Below are 20,596 nucleotides of genomic sequence, written 5' to 3' on the forward strand. Positions count from 1 at the left end.
TGGCCGTGGTGGAAGGCTGTATAGGATTGGGTTTAGAATTAAAATGTTTCTTTTTAGTAGCATGAGAGACTAGCAGAAAGGAGAAAAAAAGCTACAGCAAATGGCAGCTTAGAATTAAAACCAACAGTGACCAACAGCCCTATGATCTCCACGTGAGATTTAGGTAGTTTATGCTCATTTGACATCTGGTGTTAATACAAGGGAACATGTAACTCATCAGCAGAGTAACAGCCGAACAGCACTGCAGTTTTTCAAGTTATAGCTGGAAGAATTTATGTACCCGGTGTGTTTTAATGGGGTTTGTGTCAGCATGTGATGGCAAAAGGAAACAGAACTCGTCTTTTCTGCCTTGCCCTGAGAATGCAGTCAGAAATGCAACTCTGAAAAACAGCATCTGAAATCAGTCTGCAGTGTACAGCTATTACTTCTTACCTGTGTGCAAGTGCTGTGCCTACCCACATGCCTTACACACAGACCTCTGCAGCCATAATTCCGGGAAGCAGCAGCAGTTTACGTGGTGTGCTGCCGGGCAGTTGCTGTTCTTCCTGCTCAGACTCTGCCCTTCATCCCTTGCAGAACTTACCTTCAGTTTTGAGCAGGTTTAGATAGCTGAGGCTGCTCTGACTTGTCATACACCCAGGAATATTATATATGTGTGTATACACACACATGTACACATACATATGTGTCTTTGTGTTGTTTATATACATATATATTTATTTGTGCGTGTATTTAAAAAACCCCAACCCAAGCAAACTCGAATGAGAAGGTTATCACTGCTAGGATGGCCACTATACCACCCAGAGGACAGAGCCCATATTCTGACATACAACCAAACAGCTGTTGGATGACAAGGCTTACCACTGGATAACACTAAACAGCAGATCCTCCTTTGGGTTTAGATGCTGAGCCTTGGTAGAGATGTTAACTACTGAGAATGCTTCAATTTGCTTTATTTTGCAAGAACAAGGTAAAATAACTCCAGCCCCTGTGTTTCAGAGGATTTACACTAATGATATTCTACAAGCCTGCAGAAGGACAAGAGGAGTTTCATTGTCTAAGGAAAGGAGACACTTTAATGGCACATTTTCCATAAACACACTGTGTGAATGAGATATAATTCACATTCGACCTGGAAATGCTCCAGAAACACACAAGATGAGCACAGTCAGTAATCCTCACTGAAAATTACACACTAGATTTTAATGGTAAACAATTACAACTATGGCACTACAGTACTTGAGGATATCCTAAAGCACATTGGAATCACTTTTCAAGGTGCCGATTCCCTCATCAGTAAGACACAGACACATCAGTACTGAAACATTGCTGGGGAAACCTTTGACCACCACGTGTTATGCTTTCCATTTAGTAAAACCCTTGTATGAAAGGCAGGAGACCACTTTCACATCCACTGTCCTTGCCTGTCTGGAAGTTTTAAACTACCTCTCCTCAGGCTGACCTCTGTTCCCACCTGGAAAGCCCTTCTGACTGTACAGTGAGAAGGAGCTCTGCTTGCAAGTGCCTTAAGAGCTTTGTACAATGCTGCATTCAACAGCTCGCTCTACATCACGCTAAAGCAGAAGCATTTCATGAGCTGGACATTTTGCAGGTTTGTTTTACATAACTTTTGTCTCCAGTTGTATACGTGGCTAAACTATTACTAATGAGGACAAGCTTTGATCAGACAGATTTTGGTGAGAAATATGCAAGCCTTTGAACTGCAGAGAGCAGTTGTGGCTTGCAGGGCGTCACAGGCAAGAAAAATAACTCCTTGCCGGTTAGTGTATACTATGATCAGCAGTAAGTAGAAAAGAAACATTTGGCTTAAATGAAACGAGGTATCCCCCTTCCCCAAGCTAGTAGATAAATACAGGATATACAAGTAAGGTTAAAAACGTGACAGGAGGCCAGGTGTAGGACATGTTACCGGTTCAGTGCTCAGTCGCCTTTTTTTTTTTTTTGCTTTTTTTTGTTTTCTGACACCACACTGAATAGAATACAGTGGATAAGCAAAGTTCTCCACCAGGAAGAGAAATACTTGTGTTGCCACAACAAACTGTTCATATTGTCCATCTGGGTTTGTGATGGGAGAAAGTTACATTTTGAAAGGATTTACAGTGTGCTTGTTCCAGCAAAGGATATGGCTGAGTTCTCACCACCACCTGCTGCAGAACAAGCCTTGACAGGATCATGCTGTGTTCCCAAAGGGACCATGGTGGGCAGAGCACTGCCCAAGACCTTGATGCTACAGAGCAAATGGTACTGAAAGGAAACATGGAAGCGAGAACATAATCTGACCCAAAAAAAGAACTGGAGAAGTAGAAGCTCCTTAAAATAAGTGAATGTTGCTGAAGATTACAAATTTAACTTTCTAAAAGTACAGAAAGGCACATTTACATCACTAGTTTGTGAGAACGCTGCCTGTACGCTAAACTGCTGCTGCCCCAGAGCTAGTTGTGTGGTTTAAGCTTTGTATTCTCAAAACTAAACTTCTAAAGGAAACAAGTCCAAGTAGCACACAGACAAACACAGCTATAGATGGAACCTACTTAATTAATTCCCCAGCTAACTGTGAGCAGTAAGGCCCTCCAGGGTAATGGTATGGGTAGGATACTTGGCTTATCCAACACACCAGTGAGATCTGTCAAATTCTGCCTGTATGACAGCTACCTATTCCAGTGAGATGAAAGGCTCTGGCTGCAAGGAGTGGAAAACAGGTGACAAACTACCTGCAACTGAAAGCAGCAAATAGTTCTATTTATTGTTCAGCTTAAGTAAAAGAAGACAACCTTACATACGCCACGATGTATCAAATAATAACCACTGTAGGTTTTAACTAGGGTACAGCTTACATCTTCATACACCATTAGCAATGCTGAATGCTGTCTGCAGTTTTATATCAAGCCAATTTCTCTCTTTCCTGGTTTAAGATGCTATGACAAAGCTATAGAGGAATGGCATTTTAATAAAACACCTGATGGTGATTTCTCTTTGTACAGGTCAGTGTATAGCTATCAGGTAACCCGGGGCAAGGAACATACATAGCCAGGTTTTAGCGACTGTGTCACAGTTCCAGTGTTGAGCTAGAGACTAAATAAAGATCCCGTACTGGGCCAAGTGTGTAACCACTACAGCTGTAGTAAATAAGCAGTCTTGTCTCACCATCTTCCATTGGGCAGGCTACAGCCAGGCTGTGACACTGAGCATCCTCCCTAGTTTGCATTTGAACTGACAAAACAATTGTCATACAGAGCATCTACAACACCATCGGCTTCCTTTCAGTTTTAAGTGAACTGCAGGCATTTTGTAAACAGGAGCTATACATTTAGACCTAAGACTGTTCTCACAAAGCCCAAATGCAAGGGCTGTACTGCCAGTTTATAAGCAAGTAAGTTTTCACAATCAAATTTCAGGGTGACAGTCTAAACCAAGAGATAGCAAAGGCATTCAGGTTTGGTAAAAACAACGTAATTCAACACAATTTAGACATGTATGTATGGTTTTAAGATAATTTTTTAGAATTTGAAAGCGGGGAGGGCAGAGCATATGTGAGGAATACTTGAATTAAACTGCAGTATTGATACAATTGAACCAACTGTTTATTTGCAACGATTCCTGAAAGTCGGCAGCCTGAACACACACCAATATAGCAGCAATTACCTGGTCTATCTCCTATGCCACATCTCCTCTCTTCAGCAGACAAGAGATTGTTCAGAGGTCACTATTTAGTTTCCTGCACGAGGGAAGATAATTCGTGCAAACAATTCTTTGATTTAAAGAGATTAAATCATATCTACATAACAGCTGTAAGAACAGCATGAAGTTGTATTACTCTCCGTAATCAGAAGCACATTGATCTTGCTTGCAAGGAGGACAGAAAGCTTCTCTGATGTAAATGTGCCTTTAGGAAGTGAGGGCTGAAAACATTGATATAAAAAAGTCAAATAACTATTTCATGAAACTATAGATATAAAAACTGAGTTATCGCAACTAAAGCAGCAAATCAAAATCTGCTGAGGTTTTCTGGTATAACTACAAAAAAAGTTAGTCTGTGTCCAAGTTCAGTAAGTCGAATGCTACCATTGACACAACAAAACTAAAACCCATGAGAGGAAATTGGAAAGTGCACAATGAAATTAATAGTCTTGGATCAAGTATTTATGGAAAAATGGAAATGTTTTGTCCTGTGGACTTGATAAGTAAGAATTAAAAGGAGGTATTAAAGTTTATCTGATCCAGATTTGGCTTGCCGTTCCACATAGAAGAGGATGTAGGCCTTGGCTTTTACCACAGTCTCCTCGTCAGTCAAGGTTACAGTACTGTCGTTGAAATGGAACCAACGGCCTTCGTGGGCTGCGTACGCAGTGTAGTGTCCAGAGCCAACGCTGCCAGTGCAGGAGCAGGGAAAGAAAGGACAGTCAGGAGGAGACACACCACCTCATCCTCTGATGCATCTGCTGTTGGGGTAAGAGCCTCCCACCAAACAGAGGGAGAAAGAAACAGGCAGCCCTGTGCAACCGCTGGGGACATGCTTCCCTTCTTAATCTGTGGGGCTCAAAGTTCTCCAAAGTGTTGTGGTAAGTAAAATAATCACTCACTGGGATGAGCTAAAAGGCGCGGGGGTGGGGGGATGATGTTAAAACAACTTACTAGCATCCCATAGTTTTTATGAAAGCAAGGCTTCTTAAACATCCATGTTTAACCTAAGACTTCTTAAACATCCATGTTTGACCTACGCCTTCTTAAACATCTATGTTTGACCTAAGACTTCTTAAACATCCATGTTTGCCTACATGAACATCAAGTCTATAATCTGTTACTATGCTCAACTTTCAGAAATCATCCCCATTTAGGTCTAGAGAGACTCACATAGTCTAATATAATAAAAACACATGCAGCAAAACTAGTCCCAGAATACCAAGAGGAAAATTTCTCAAGTTCATTTAACAGTTTGAATCTAACATACCAGAGTTACAAACCCACCAATTTTCCTTACCCTGCCACCCCAGCGTAAGGCCCACTTTCACTTGCTTACAGGTTATAACACATGCTCAACATTAATCAATCTAATTCCATTCTTATCACACCCCACTCTACTGTCCATATAGTTCTCCTAGGACTTGGAAGCACCAGTCAGATGCACAGTGGTGCTACAGAGGCTGCCTTTAGTAGTCAAAACTTTCTAAGAGTCCAGATCGTTCCTCTAGAGAAGCAGAAGGAAGGGCTTCCTGGACAGAACTTTTGGGTTAGTACCTCTGAATTAAATTCAGGTATCAGCAAGGTTTTCAATAATGGAGTTTAGTTTCCTTAAGAAAACTCCTTTCACTGTTCACATCCCTAAAGCACTTGCTAAACAAAAAGAACACATTTCTGTCAGGATAAACAGTTCTCTTGTCTCTGCTACTGTCAATCTCAGCAGATCTGCCCAGGGCTGGGAAAGGGAAAAGAAAACCCAAACGAACCGCACCAAGTAACTTCACTAGCCAGCCCAGAGACATGCCTGTTGGCATTCACTCCTGGAGAAGTCATACAGGATAATCGCTTTCACTGTGCCAATCATTAAGGCTACAGTTGTTCCAAAGTGAATATTATATATATATGCTATATATAGAATTCTTTGTACTAAGAATTTCAAAATGAGGCACTAAGTTCTGGAAGGCCCCCTGCTTCACTCTGTTGGTTTAGGGCTTTCCACTCCCACAGCAACTAGACTGTTTTCATGCTGTCTTGCACTTCTAGTCGCTCCCCCCAAGTCTGCCTGTGGGCATTCATGGGAATAGTCATATAGATCTGACTGAAGTTGATTCACCTTAGGGCCATGTAAATTACTGCTTTTTCCACCAGTAAAAATACAGACCTTCACCAGGGACAGAAAAACCTTCACTAACTGTGTGTACTTCAAGGGGGGAGAGTGTCTGGCCAAGAAGCAGGCTTACTCCATGTACTCACCCTGAACCATGATGCACAACAACAGCCACAAGGTCATACAGGCAGCTTTCTGGACCACTGTTTTCAGGCTGTGGTTAAAAAGACAGAAAGCTCTTCAAATCTCACTAGCACCTACTATAATTTGTAATACAGATATGTTGTGGAACAACTTTCAACAGAAAGTATCGGTGAGTTTTCATACCTCTAACAAGTAGCATTTCATGTCTAGGCCTCGTAAGGGAAACTCAACATATGTATCAACCTTGTTTCTCAGATATGCTGTCCAGTGAAATCGTTTCAAGTGTAAGCATAGCACCTACAGGATCAAAAAAAAGGATGTGTTAGCGGAAGAGGTTGAACTCAGCACTCAACATCTGCACTAGCCCATGAGAGGATTAGGCACTGGTGTACTAACAGCTGAGTTTTTATTATCTTTGACACACCATCACACTGTTACTTTTCATACTTATACAAACCTTTGGTAGTTTCTGAATCCAGAATTTTTTGGTGGACTTCTGTTTCTTTTTGCATTTGTGACACATGTACAGCTCTGTCTCATCAAGTTCTTCCAGGTCTGTAAAACTGCGAAGACAATCTAAAAACAAACAAGATTCACAAAACAAAACACCCACAGAAATCAGAAACCTGATTCAAGATGACATCATGTGATTTTTGTAATGTGAAATACAATTATAGCAATACAGAAAAGGTGTGCCTGTCTGCTGCAGTCAATCTAGTTATTATATGTCTGTGTAGCAAAAGTCTGTGCAATAATGCTTTATACATTACCATGTTGTAACATGCTGCATTCCCTGTCCTGAAGACACAGCTATAAGCAGCTCAAGAGAAAAAAGGCATCCACAAAATCTCTTTCAAACAAGATTCCATCCAACATTCAGCACAATAAATGACTTTCTAACAAAGAGTACTCAACTGTAAAGGTGGTTTGGTTTTAGGTACAAAGTGAACAGAAAATCATGGGGCTTTGATTAATACACACCACAATCTGCAGCACATTTATTCACAAATCCATAGAAATCAACATCTTTTAAACCAAGGTCAATAACAGCACTACTGCCCAGCTTTTGGGGATTTAATTATATTGTTTCACAAGCACAACACCCAAGAGTCATCCTTATGATGACTCTCAAGGGCACGTACTTCTGAGCACAGAGCCATAGCAAGCGCCAGGAGGCAACAAGGCAGATGAGGGAGGACTTGAATATATTAGAAACACTCTCAGCCACGAAAACCCCGTGTGCTGGAAGCCTCCCTGATGCTCAGCTGACTTCCTGAAGCACTTCTCAGCCCCAGTTTATCATAGTCACACATCAGTACACAGTGACTGGGGTAAAACCTGCATGGAAAGTTCTCTTACCACCTTCTGCCACCGCATCTCATAAAACGAGGGGGCACATTGCACGAAGTTCCACCCCCAGTGAAAGCCTAGCTCCTTGGAAACAGATGCTCTGAAGAGCACATATTCTTAGTCCTGATTTCATCACCCAAGCACTCTTACCTCGTAGTGTGCACATTGGTCCACCTTCTTGATTTTTAGTACGTTTATTTCTGAACTGACTTGGAATATCTAGCGAAAGGTCTAGAAAAACAAAAGATTAAACATTAGACCCTACTCTTTTCAGACTAAATTCTGGTTCAGTCATGTGACTAAATACATGAAATGTACCTAAATACATGACAGGTTTGTTTTTCTGCTTCAAGTCACCCAGAATTCTGAAAGCAAGAGGCACCTTACCTAGGAATGGATCAAACTTTCTAGATTCAGTCCCACAGATTAGGCAGTTGACTTCATTTTGAAGAATGCCTCCAAAAATTGCTGTGACAACAGTAGATGCTCCATTTCTAGACAAACCACATCAGAGAGAGGAAGTCAGTCAGAATGTCTGAGCTTAACTTCCAGTACCTGTTTCACATTTACTGCTTACAACCCACCACTGCTAGGAAGAGACATTTTTTCCATGTGTATAACAAAGAGACTGAGTTCATCTACTCAGCATTTCGCTCACCCCACAGTTGTACTGTGTGAGTATTTAGCTGCATTAATGCTTTGCTTTACTTTGTACCTAACAAAAGTGTGAAGTGCTCATGCTCTAAGCAGATGCTCAAAATTTCAGTGTTGGAGGTGCCTGGGTCAACTGCATTTCTGCAGAGGAGAGCTGATGCTCACAGGGGGGCAGTCATTATTGCTGTCTGTGCAACAAAAGATTCTTCCTTCTTAGGTAAGCCAAAAATGTTTTAGTTTTAATTCTACACCCTTTGTCACAAGTAGCTTTGATTTCCTCAAGCGTATTTCTGCACTTCACTTCCACAGACAGCTTAAGGGGCATTAACAAGTAATACACATCATGCATCATCATCAACATTGTTCTCTATGCTTTCACTACTCTCTTAATGTTTTTTAGCAGGTTACATAATGGACCGGCTTCTCACAGTCCAATTAAAACAAATAAGTTTTAAGTTATTAAACATCTCCTAAAAACGCTAGTTTGCACCTGCAGCTCTGACAAAAGCTTGCAACAACACGTGGTCCTTATCTGCATGCCACGTACACCTTTACAGTTAATTCAAACACTGCACTTGAGCTGAAGGACCTGGCTACCCAAATAAATCAGGGAGAGCATTCACAGTGGATTTATTACTTTACTGTAGGCATTTAACCGCATGTGACCTTCATTTGCCCTGCACAGAAGGCAGCTGACTCCACCCCACCATGCATTTCAACAGATGTTCTTCAGACAAATTTACAGAAGGTACTTGAACAAAGCTTAAATTCTCCTTGGGTTAATTTGACAAAACATTTGGTTTTGTTTGCAGAAATACACTTCAATTCTAAGAACATTTTAAGATTACTTTGTAGGATTTTCAAACATCAGTGCAGCAACATGCACGTGGTGAAGAGCACAAGCTGAACTAGGCTTTTCCTAATGAAACAGCTATAAAATCCTGCATCTCTCAGACCTGCTTACTGTGTCCTGATTGATGTAGGAATGGGAAACTCAGCTCTTACAGAGGGAACCCAAGGATTTAGGGACCTAGTATGCAGGCTGAACTGACTTTATGTTCCTTCCTGAAACAAACTGTCTTCTCTCTATGACAGTTTCAATCTGAGAGAACACACACGTGAGACAGAATTAACAAACAAGACTTTGAGAAGTACAGAAACAGGAGTGAAATGTGGATTACCTCTGTTTTAAGACACAGTAACTTGGAAGTCTAAATTACCATTGCTAATGAATTACAAAGTGTTTACAGCTTAGCCTGTATGATCAGTCACACCTGGCAAAAGCTGCTCTGAGACACTTCCCTTGGAAAGTGAACATCCTATAGGATGCTAATCCTTTAGAACCTGCAGCTTCATAACTGGTAACATGACAGAGACACTAAAAAAACTTAACAAGGAAGCCTGAATTTGAGATTTCAGCTCCTCCGCACACAGCCCACACAAAGGCATTACAGTTTGGAAGAAATCAGAAAAACCGTAACACTTACATGCAACATTTGTTGCTCGCAGCCAGGCTGGAGTTCTCTTGCAGAATTACTGAACGTGAGACACCATTGAAGCCACCCTGAAGTTCCAGGTGTAGATGGTCCAAAAGGTAACGCATAAACTCATGGGCATCCTGTTGCTGGTATCCTCTTAAGAGAAAAAGGAAACAACGGCACCACAATCAAAAAGTTGCTTTAGTGAGAACATCAGGCCTTTGCTGGTTTGATAATACTGACCAGACTCTATACAGACAGACTTATTTTGTACCAAGAACAGTTCTTCAGGAAGCCTCTGGAAAGGTACAGCTATGTCTAAAGTACACAATTTTGGTCCTTTGCAGCTCACCTGCCCTCTGCATGCATCTTTGTGAGGATGGAGAAGTATTTAAAAATACACATTTTATCTACAAGAGACCTTTTAGAAAACAACAGGGAGCAGCAGAGACATAACATCTGCTCACATGTTTACTTAATGTAGCTGCCATATTAACTGGCCCCATCAAACTCAGCCTGCACTAGTAACATCCGAGGTCTCACGTACATGTGAGCCAGAAGGACACAGTGGGAACCTCCCCCTTACTCAAACAAAGCATTTCTCCTGTTGTTATTGACTGTATTTGATGAGTAACCTCTGCAAGCACAATTCAGACAGCACAGTATTCATCCCTATCTTGAAACTACTGTAAAGTATGCTCAATAGATTGAAATCTCAAACCCGGCAGGATTCAAAGCAAAGACACCACAGAACGTACTTTTCACCTGGAACTGAGAGTCAGTATTGCAGAGTAGTTTTCACTCAGCCACTGATCCCTTTCTCTCTGGCAGGGCCAGATGCTTACTTGCCTGTTTGTTCCCTCCCCATCGAAGCCTGGAATTTAATCTTTGGGTTTGTTTTCCACAGGCATCTTTCAGCAACAACTGAAGTCTGAAATAATTAGGAGGAGAGTTTTCTTTCCTCTTCTAGGGTGAGATCTATAGCTGTGCTTAGAGCTGCACACCTCCCCTGCATAACCCACACACTATTTGTTGGGAGGGAGAGGTGATGGGGGGGGGGGGGTACCCGGAGCATCTCTTGGGCATTTGGATCAGGTGGGATAGGCCCCCGGTCTCAGATGTGTCATGCTATCAGCACCAATGCTGCTCAAAGAGTCACTATTATTATTTCACCATTAGCTAACCTAATTGAAGGGAACAGAGAATCTGCTAGGGTAAAATATGCCTTCAAAGTTATTTAAGCTAAATCATGCATCTAATTTACCAATCAATAGCTCTAAGATGTATACTGAGCTGAAGCAGGAAACCATACACAGTGAAACAGTGGAAGGTTTATGAAACACTGATGTAAAGATGTGCAAGTCGTTGTAGGCCTAGTTCCAAAAATCTCTACATAGTTGAATTGGCTTTCCCTGTTTCCTCTTATCTGATCTTTTAAGCTGTTTTACCATGCTTCTCCTACCCCTTTCCCTCCTCACTACTCCATTTAAGTACTGACAATAACTGTCACCTAGGAATGCCTGGGAAAAAACAGACTTTTTTAAAACTTAGAGAAGGCTAAGTGTCCATAACACTCATGGCACAGTACTTGGAGAGAAATGAGAACAGACTCAGTGCAGCAGAAGTATGCAACCTGAGGCTGACACACGTAGTAAGGAACACAGCTATGTCCTGCAACAGTGTTGCTAGGAGGTAACAAAATAAAAATGAAATTAAGCCTTTTCCTCTTGTTAAATGAATGTTTTCTTCCAAGCTAGCAGTGTTAAAAGAACACATTGAGTTTGTACGTAGGTCTGACAGAAACCTGAAGAATATCAGCAGCACTATCTACCTTTTGCACAGAAACACTGCTGTGCTTCAACAGGCCAGAGTCCTGAACAGGACTGATTGAGTCTCCCAGTCACGAAATTATTACATGGTATTACAAAACAAAGTAGTAAAACCGAATTCAACTTCAAAGCTGCATGTTAACAGTGCACACTGTAAGATCATTCTGAAGTTGATGAGGTAACAGGATTATTTACTCAATATAAGACAGGTATCTTCTATTTAATGAGCATATAAACAATCACAACAGCTGAAGATGAAATTCATGGGAATTCTTTGCTTCAGACACCTTCTCAACATTAAACTCCTCATAGGAGAGCTCTGAAGTACCTGGCATGCTTGCTCTGCAACAAATTTGATGAATTAACCTCTGTAATCATTCTATGTTGTTGGCTGTGCTCCTGATGCATTAGTTTATACTGGTATAAAAGTATGTTAATTGTAGATGAAAAATCCTTTGGATTTATTAAAAAGCTTAAGTATACAGATCTTTAAAAGAACATAAAGATAGGGACAATGCACTGTTTAAAATAAACTATGATCTTAAAAGCCCTTCAGCAAAAAGCATCGTTTCTCTGACAGTCAATTTGTGCAATAAAACTGATCTCCATCCACCTGAAGCAACTCAATTTAAGCCCACCTCTGACATTCCTTTTCCTACTAGTAACAAGATAGGATATAAACAGGAACAGTTACTACGTAAACAGACTATGCTGTTTATATAGCAGTAAATCTGCAAAATACACATCTTGCAGCTCTGCATGAGGCTACAGAACTATCTTGGCATGCAGCAGACGACAACAGGAGACTTTGGCCAACAGACAAGTAGCAGGACTTCCACAGCAGCATTAGAGCTCAGAGGCACTCAAATTGTGCTTATCACAACTATACATCATACACTCTGCTCCCTGTGTGCAACATGAGGCAGAGAGCCATTTCTACAAGCTGAAAGAGCAGCACTTGCAGTCCTTGGAGGCAGGCGTGACATGCCCTTTAACAGCTGAAAACTCTTCAGGCTATCACAATTAAACAGTATTTCCAACATGTTTCCTCCTCCTGACCCATCACTTCAGGCTTCATAAATACAAGCCAACATGGCTGGTTGGCTGTTAACACACCACTTGCTCTGGCCACCATCTTCTCCTCCCAGTCTCACAAGAGGCACCCACAGTAGAACTATTACTGTACCATCATTAGCTTTACAAGGTACAATTAAGCACTCAACAAATTCAAATTTTCTCCCTGGATCATGTGGGAGCAGGGATCTATTGAGCAGCACAGTGTATTTTCCACGTGATTAAATGAGTTCTCTTAACAATTAATCATGGACATGCTCCAAGATAACTGGGAATAAAAAGGGGAGGGGAAAACCCCCTATTTTTTATTTTAAAAGCTGTGACAGAACCCACAGTGCTGAAAATTTGCTTGAGGAACTTGAATGAACTGGTTACTCATTTAGTCTAACAAGAATTACAGTAAAGACTGTAACAGGGAGACTGGTCAAGGACATTATGGATGTTCATTTGCCTGTAATGTTTTGGTCACTACTTGCAACTACTGGTATTAAACTTCCTTGATTCTCGTAAGCCAAGTGAAATATATTTGGCCATGTGGAAGAGCGAATAAATAGGTTTGTGTTATTTGCATTACTTAACGAGCAGATGTTTTCACAGCATCTTTTCAGCACTGCTGGAGATGTAACAATAACAGAACATCTTTACTACCTGAGAACATGGAGCAACTTACCTTCATCACAATATATCCTAACAGGTTTCAGTGCTCCTTTGAAAGAGGTTCAGGGGCCAGGACAGGGAGACCTTGGAGAGGAACGATACTTCGATTTACTTGGGTAACCGCCTTGTTCCCTTTCTTTTTATCATCTTGTTTGTCAGTAAGGGCACAAAACGTCTATTATCCATAGGACTTTCTTTTTTTTCTTATAGCCCTTATTTCATGTCCAGCTGGTGACTACAATATTTTGAGAGAATCAAGGAAGTTTCAGCCAGTATGTTTATATTTAAGCCTGTAAGTGCTGCAGCTAAATCTAACTACATGTCCTGGGCATGACACTACACCACCTTCTTACTGCAACCAAGCCTGCATTCTGTCAACACCATCCACTTGGCACTGGCCACTTGGCAAGTCATTATGTTGATTTCTCTGCCCTCTGAAGCAGTGGCTCCAAGGTACAACTACTATTATTTCAGTATTTGAGAAGTTTGTAATCTCCAACAATGTAGCATATGGTAGAAGGGCAGGGGGGAAAAAACACAAAACTGTAGATCAAAGTGAAGATCCTTTTCAAAGCATGTTTGTGGGCCTATGGGAAAGTTGCAAAGTGCATCCTGCAGACTCAGCACATTTTAGAGTAGGATACCAGCAATGCAAGGATGCAATCAAGAATATTGCTGCTCTTTACAAAACTTACCTAAAATTTGGCATTATTTTCCAAACAACGTAGAATAAAGATTCTGGACTAAATGCAGTTTGACTTCCTTGCCATAAAGCACAGAGTGTCTTTCTGAATTCTTCCACCAATGAACTTGAAAGAAAATAAAAGCTCGTGATTAATATGGGTTGGTGTTACAACACTTAAAGGTTTACTAGCTCAACACTACATGACTTTGGTTAAGATTGTAATGATTGGGTAAATATACTTTCGGGTACTTCAAAGATACAATGTCCAAAATCCTACCCATAATGTTGAGGAGAGACACAGGTCAGGAAAATTACATTTCAGATCTTGAGAACTCACATGGAAATCTATCCAACTTTTGCCATTTTACTGAAGACTCTGCTAACATTGTCCCTTTAACACGTGCTCAAAAAAGCTACGACTGTGAATCACTTACTCTGATTATTATTTTATTGTATTTATTTTTTTTGGTAGTATGTTCACATGCAGAGACATCCCCATGACTATTTTAGCTGGAATTAAGTAACATCATGACTGGAGTACATATAACTAGCACTTCTTAACTGTACTTTAAATGCAGTTGCACACAATTGCTTTCTGATGCATCAGACTGTTGCCCTCAGCAGCAGCAGACTTACATAAAAGCAAACTGCAAGTGATACAGGTTTCTTTGTTGGCACAATCAACTGTTTTTCTATGACTCTGTTACCCCATGAATCATTTTTCTATGACTCTGCAACACTGAAAGCCTATAGTGACTCTGCTGCGAAAGCATTTGCTGTTTTCCATTCAAGCTCTGTGCTAAAAGGAACATGAAGCTTACACATTGTTATCCCCCTGGCTCCTGGTGTGGTAAGTTCGTCTGCCTGCCGTCTTCCCATTCCTCAGCTCCACAGCAGGCAACTCTTTGAAGTAACAGCAAAACTGCTGAATGTTACTACAGAAAAAGAAAAATGAATTAAACCCTTAAAGGGCAGAGCATAAAGAGAATATTAAGGATTCTGGAGTCTGTTCTTTGAAATGCATAAACACAACCTCATGCAGTGGTAAAGACAATGCAATCAGTTCAAGATACAAGAAATACTGAAACTAATATTCAGCTTCTATAAATATCATTATTTTTCCAATTACCTGATATAATTACATTTTGGCTGTGCTTTGACTAAGAGATACCACGACAGACTGAGATATCAGGAGGTTTTCCCTAACAAACCAGACTGCATCTTCTGAGTTAATTGTGTGTACCTCCACCTACCACTTCTAAACTCTGCCCCCAGTCCCCATAACAGAACATGAGAAGCAAGTGCCTGAACTCATTTAACACATTGTGGTCAAGGGTTCAAAGTCCAGCTGGAGACCAGTAACGAGTGGTGTCCCTCAGGGATTGGTGCTGGGACCAGTCTTGTTCAACATCTTTGTCGCTGACATGGACAATGGCAAGTTTGCCGATGACACCAAGTTGTGTGCTTCAGTTGATACGCTAGAGGGAAGGAATGCCATTCAGAGGGACCTTGACACGCTTGTGATGACACGCTGATGCCAACCTCATGAAGTTTAACCATGACAAGTGCAAGGTCCTACACCTGGGTCAGAGCAATCCCAGGCACAGCTACAGGTTGGGCAGAGAAGAGATTTAGAGCAGCCCTGTGGAGAAGGACTTGGGGGTGTTGGTCAATGAGAAAATGAACATGAGCCAGCAGTGTGCACTCACAGACCAGAAAGCCAACTGTATCCTGGGCTGCATCAAAAGGAGTGTGACCAGCAGGTCAAAGGAGGTGATCCTGCCCCTCTACTCTGCTCTCGTGAGACCTCACTTGGAGTATTGTGTGCAGTTCTGGTGCCCTCAACATAAAAAGGACATGGAACTGTTAGAACAAGTCCAGAGGAGGGCCATGAGGATGATCAGGGGACTGGAGCACCTCCCATATGAAGACAGGCTGAGAAAGTTGGGGCTGTTCAGCCTGGAGAAGAGAAGGCTGCTTGGAGACCTCATAGCAGCCTTCCAGTATCTGAAGGGGGCCTACAGGGATGCTGGGGAGGGACTATTCATTATGGTTCTGTAGTGATAGGACAAGGGGTAACAGGTTGAAACTTAATCAGGGGAAGTTTAGATTTGATATAAGAAGGAAGTTCTTTACTGTTAAGGGTGGTGAGGCACTGGAATGGGTTGCCCAGGGAGGTTGTGAATGCTCCATCCCTGGCAGTGTTCAAGGCCAGGTTGAACAGAGCCTTGGGTGACATGGTTTAGTGTGAGGTGTCCCTGCCCATGGCAAGGGGGTTGGAACCAGATGATCCTTTCCAACCCTGGGTTGGAACTAGATGATCCTTTCCAACCCTAACTATTCTATGATTCTATGGTTCTAACTCCTGAGAAGGAATCCCGAATGATGGAAAAGAAAACGAAGACCAACTAGTCTTGCTACAGCCTGACCAGTAGCCTCCCAGTGAAGTAGGCAAACTCAGAAATGCAAAAGGACAACTACGGAGCAGCAGTGGTATTGGCAACAGGAAGTCTCACATCTCAGTACTGCATAAACTGTTCTCTCGCACACTTCCATGAAGACCTCTGTCCCTCAAAGCACTGTCTCTACTTTCACTGTGACCGTAACCATCAACATGTTTCATCAGCCTCAGCAATTAAATGGCAGTTTCTTTTTCCACTGAGGATATGGCAGGCTTCCTCTGGAAGTCCTTCACACTGAGAAACGTAATTTTATGGTACCTGCACCCATCCATCCCTGCAAATCCAGGTACACTTTCATACAGCGGTAACTTGTCAAATTCACTGGCCCAATGCTACAGCACACAAGCACTCTCACAGAGGTGTGGGGAAAGCTTTGCAGGTACCTGAGCGACTGAAGGATTGCATTCATGAAACACGTATTCCCCAGGTTCCGAAGGCCTGTGGCACAAAGGGCAGTGGTGCTTCCCTGGAAAGGAGAACAGTGAAGTTAAAGACTTAGCACTGCTCCCTCACTTTCTCCTCACAGGGCTATTGCTGTTACATCAGCACAGATTTCAACAATAATAAACTACACTGTTTGAAAAGTGCAAAGCCAAAGCAACCACCTCACCAGCTCAAACAGCCTTGAGGCTCTATCTTGATCTGAAACCTGTTTCTTACTCACTCCTGTCAACACAAAACTATACTACATCTTTTCTTACACAAATAAATCAAGATTAGGACAAAAGAGACTTTTTTATCTCAAGTATTTGTGTATGTTACACATTTACACTCCAGTAATGTTCAGTGAGAACTGGACAGCAATTTCCCAGAAGTGCCTTTGCAAAATGAAAATACCAATCCGTATCCACCTAATCCCATGCCTAATATGCACAGTGTGGCAGCCTGCAGGATGTTTTGAAGTCACCAGCTGTCTTGGTTGGGTTTTGTGGTGGACAGGAGGGTTTGTGAAAGACAAGCAACAGAATTTATTTGGGAAAGAAACAGTCCAGTTAGACCATGCAAGGAAAACAGCAAGGTGTTAAAGAGAAGTAAAATACACACCATTTACAGCCTAGGAGTTTCAACAAGTTAGAGCAACATTACACTCAGATGAGCTGCCCTTTTGGCAAATAATCTTCAGGGTGGGCTGGGAGGAGAGGGAAGAGAAATCTGGACAGTGTGGCACTTATGATTTCTAGAATCCACAACACTTGGACACATTCCATTGTCAACAAAATTATTACATTGGAAGTTCAAAGTTTTGGCCAAAGTTTTGTCTACAGAAGGATCCAGGGTGCCAGCAATGAAAAGATTCTCTGCTGCAGTGTGTAATATTCAAGTAATAATAAACCTAAGAAAACAGCACAGACTAAGAGGAATAAAAGCAACATTAAGTTCATGCTTTCTAGTTCTGTCTTCTTACGTAAATGTTGCCTAGAATTTTCCTTCTGGCTTTTACTGCCTTTGAGTTTTCTACACAATTATGCTGTGTGTTGTCATAGCAAAAACACTCCACTATTTCTCCTGGGCTTCCTCAATCACCCCAAGATTGGGGCAGTACAGGAAGCATACACAGCACAGTCACAGCACCTCAAATTGACTGGAGGAAGTGCATTTTAAACTAACTAATCTCTCCATCCCCCAGCATTGCAAACCAGTGACTGCTTTGTTCCCACCACACTTTTCTTTCCATTTATACTCCTCTCAAGAACTTTTCTTTGTAATTAGGTACCTGTTTCTCATTGCTGAAGACAGCCATTATTTCAGCTTTACCCTTTGACTACGTTGCTGTCCTACCACTCCTCCCAGCTGGGGGTGAAAGGGAGCAGTTACATACAGTATCTCCCCTCTTCCCCTCCTCCAGTCTGAGAGAAATCATGAAGATTTGACACTCCCTCATCCCAACCTGCGGATAACAGACATTTAGTTTGGGACATTCTTTGTCTGGAAGAAACTGTGCAGCCCTCCAGCTATCTAGCAAGGGCGGTTCATTCCCTCGTGGGTGGTATTCTGCAGATCTGGAGTTAGAACAGGAAGATGAGAGAGAAAAGCTTTCAGAATAGTCCACAGTTCCTTTTGAAAGCAAGTTTTAAAAAGCTCTTGAAAAAAAAACAAACATTGGGGTTTATTTTTCACTTTTCCCCCCATATCTATTCTCCTATCCCCTCAAAAAACTGTGAACCTGATTTGGGGTTTTTAACAGTGCAGAAGGTAAAGAAGCCACTTGTCTGCTCAGAAAAGTTTTATGTCTAGCCCCTTCTGATTTCAATGACCCCACCAAGTTCAAACTGCCCTGAAACTCCACCCTGACATGAAACACTCCTTAAGCACAGAGAAGTTCAAGGTATAGGCCAACATAAATGCAGCAAAATACCAAATGTCCTTTTGTGAGAAGGGGCTCTCCTAGGTGCATGGTCAGGAAATGAGAAAGATAAAGTTCACAAGAAGAATTCAGGTAACTGATCATACCCATTTCAAGTCTAGGCTAACTATTAGCCTCAATGGGTTTAAAAATAAACCCCTTACACTCACTGTAACCAATCTGTCATACTTACATTTACTTTTAATAACTTGCTGTTCAGAGATGAGTTTTCCAAGAGTTTTCTTTTCCTATGTCTATCTGATGTAAAGGCTGAACTGTTGAAAGTAATTAAAAGAGGTTACTTATAATAAAAACCAAATACGGTGTGAAAAAGACAACAGATAATCATCCTAATGCTTAACACAGCGATTACATCTGTCATTAGCTGTCATTAAGACAGCAAAGAGTTTCCTGATTGCAACATGTTTTTCACAGTTGTAAAATAGACTGTATCTCCCTCAGAGTACAGATGCACATCCTGTTTTCAACACTGATGTCCAAGTTAATTAACAGCATGCTATTTTTCCTCTAAAACATGAATGCTTTTCTTTAATCAAAGGAATACTTAATACAGAATTTTCCAGAAAATACTTTTATCAGAAGAATCATAACTTGAAAAGATCGGGAAAAAGTTACCAAAAATCAGAAATATCCCAAGTGCTAGCACTTAGGGTTTATAGCTGACTTCTCTTACTTCAAAAGAAATATGTGATGTTTATGTAATGTTAATACAAATTTACAGTTAGTAGTTCTTTTCCACATCATTCTACCTCCTCAATTCTACCACTTTGTAGCTGCTCTCTAATCCAATTGCAAAATCCAAACTTGTTCCAGATTTCAGTTTTGGGGTTTCTTTTTTTTTTTTAATTAAAAAGCCCTCCAAACATTCAAAACCTGTTGTTACACCCAATGAAAGCTCCCACAGCATCATGTACATCCCAGAGTTACATTTCCAAAATACTACTGAGCACTTCTCATTACACTTAAAACATCTTTATACCTCCTTACACACACCTGAGAGGCCCAATAAAAAGAGAATGGAAAATGATGGAAATATTACATACAGAGTAGGTATTAACATTACCTACAGAGTAAGCAGCACATTTAACTCAAGGAGGATCAGAGATTTCCCAAAAATCACAGCAATTTCTTCTCAGGAGTCCTATTTGAACTCTGGGCCATTCAAACCTATTTGCAAGCACTGCATGCACTTCTCCCTAGTCTTACGTAAGATTTCCAACCAAACTGTGAAAAGACTATTTGCTGTCTAGCACTGGCCTCAGCATCTGCTCCGTATATTGTAATACCTGCTTTTCAGTGGAACAGCACCGGATAAAGGCAGAGGAAAAACACATCTCTTCTGCACAATTTCAAGTTCATAAGCCTTCTTCACTTTTTGGTTTGGAAACAAAATTACACAATAGGAAGACTGCTTGTACCTGCATATTTGTTTCCATTTCTCTGCTCCAAAAACTTGTTTTGAAAAAACTATGATTCTGTTCTGGAAATTCTCTCCCTTTTAGATGGAGAAAGTCAGTAATTATTGCCTAGTTAGCAAGAAATCTAAATTTCTGCATCACCATACACTGCTTCTGTAAGATTTACTGTATAAGAAAAGGAAGCAACAAGAACAAACCCATTTGTTCAGGGATGAAAAGGATATTTAAACATACATACATACACACACACAGAGAAAGACCAGAATATCTATATTAAACATATACATACCCATAAACCAGAAATACCACTTAAATGATGCAATATTACAAGGCCACCAAAAGCAGTCCGAATGTAAACAAACTACTTACTTTTCCAAGTTCTGTAGGTGCTCTCTGACCTTCTGTACCAGGCCCAGCTTGGTATCATTGACGACAAAATCATCACAGCGATAACTGCAATAAAAACATTTATCAGAACATGTAAAGGATTTCATACAACCATAGAACAGTTAGAGGTGGAAAGACCTTAAGATCATCCAGTTCCAACCCCCCTGCCATGGGCAGGGACACCTCACACTAAAACATGTCACCCAATGCTCTCTTCAACCTGGCCTTGAACACTGCCAGGGATGGAGCATTCAGAGCTTCCTGGGGCAACCCATTCCAGTGCCTCA

The 20,596-nt window shown here is 41.2% G+C and overlaps 1 protein-coding gene across 5 annotated transcripts in view; it reads right to left on the reverse strand.

Moving 5' to 3' along the window:
* Positions 1-936: 936 nt before the first annotated feature.
* The window catches only part of USP3 (ubiquitin specific peptidase 3), a 52,840-nt gene continuing 33,180 nt past the window's right edge, over positions 937-20,596 (reverse strand). For all 5 annotated transcript variants that reach the window (XM_031046027.2, XM_034065867.1, XM_031046028.2 and 2 more), the window contains exons 4-15: positions 20,292-20,375; positions 18,677-18,758; positions 16,523-16,605; positions 14,499-14,612; positions 13,688-13,801; positions 9,442-9,588; positions 7,688-7,794; positions 7,451-7,531; positions 6,408-6,526; positions 6,134-6,247; positions 5,953-6,020; positions 937-4,388 (exon numbers count right to left, since the gene is read on the reverse strand). In XM_031046027.2, the coding sequence (XP_030901887.1) occupies positions 4,223-4,388; positions 5,953-6,020; positions 6,134-6,247; positions 6,408-6,526; positions 7,451-7,531; positions 7,688-7,794; positions 9,442-9,588; positions 13,688-13,801; positions 14,499-14,612; positions 16,523-16,605; positions 18,677-18,758; positions 20,292-20,375 (1,279 nt within the window). In that variant the 3' untranslated portion in view covers positions 937-4,222. The remainder of the gene's footprint in view (positions 4,389-5,952; positions 6,021-6,133; positions 6,248-6,407; positions 6,527-7,450; positions 7,532-7,687; positions 7,795-9,441; positions 9,589-13,687; positions 13,802-14,498; positions 14,613-16,522; positions 16,606-18,676; positions 18,759-20,291; positions 20,376-20,596) is intronic.

The sequence above is a fragment of the Melopsittacus undulatus genome, chromosome 9, assembly GCF_012275295.1.
Source record: "Melopsittacus undulatus isolate bMelUnd1 chromosome 9, bMelUnd1.mat.Z, whole genome shotgun sequence".
NCBI lineage: Eukaryota > Metazoa > Chordata > Aves > Psittaciformes > Psittaculidae > Melopsittacus > Melopsittacus undulatus.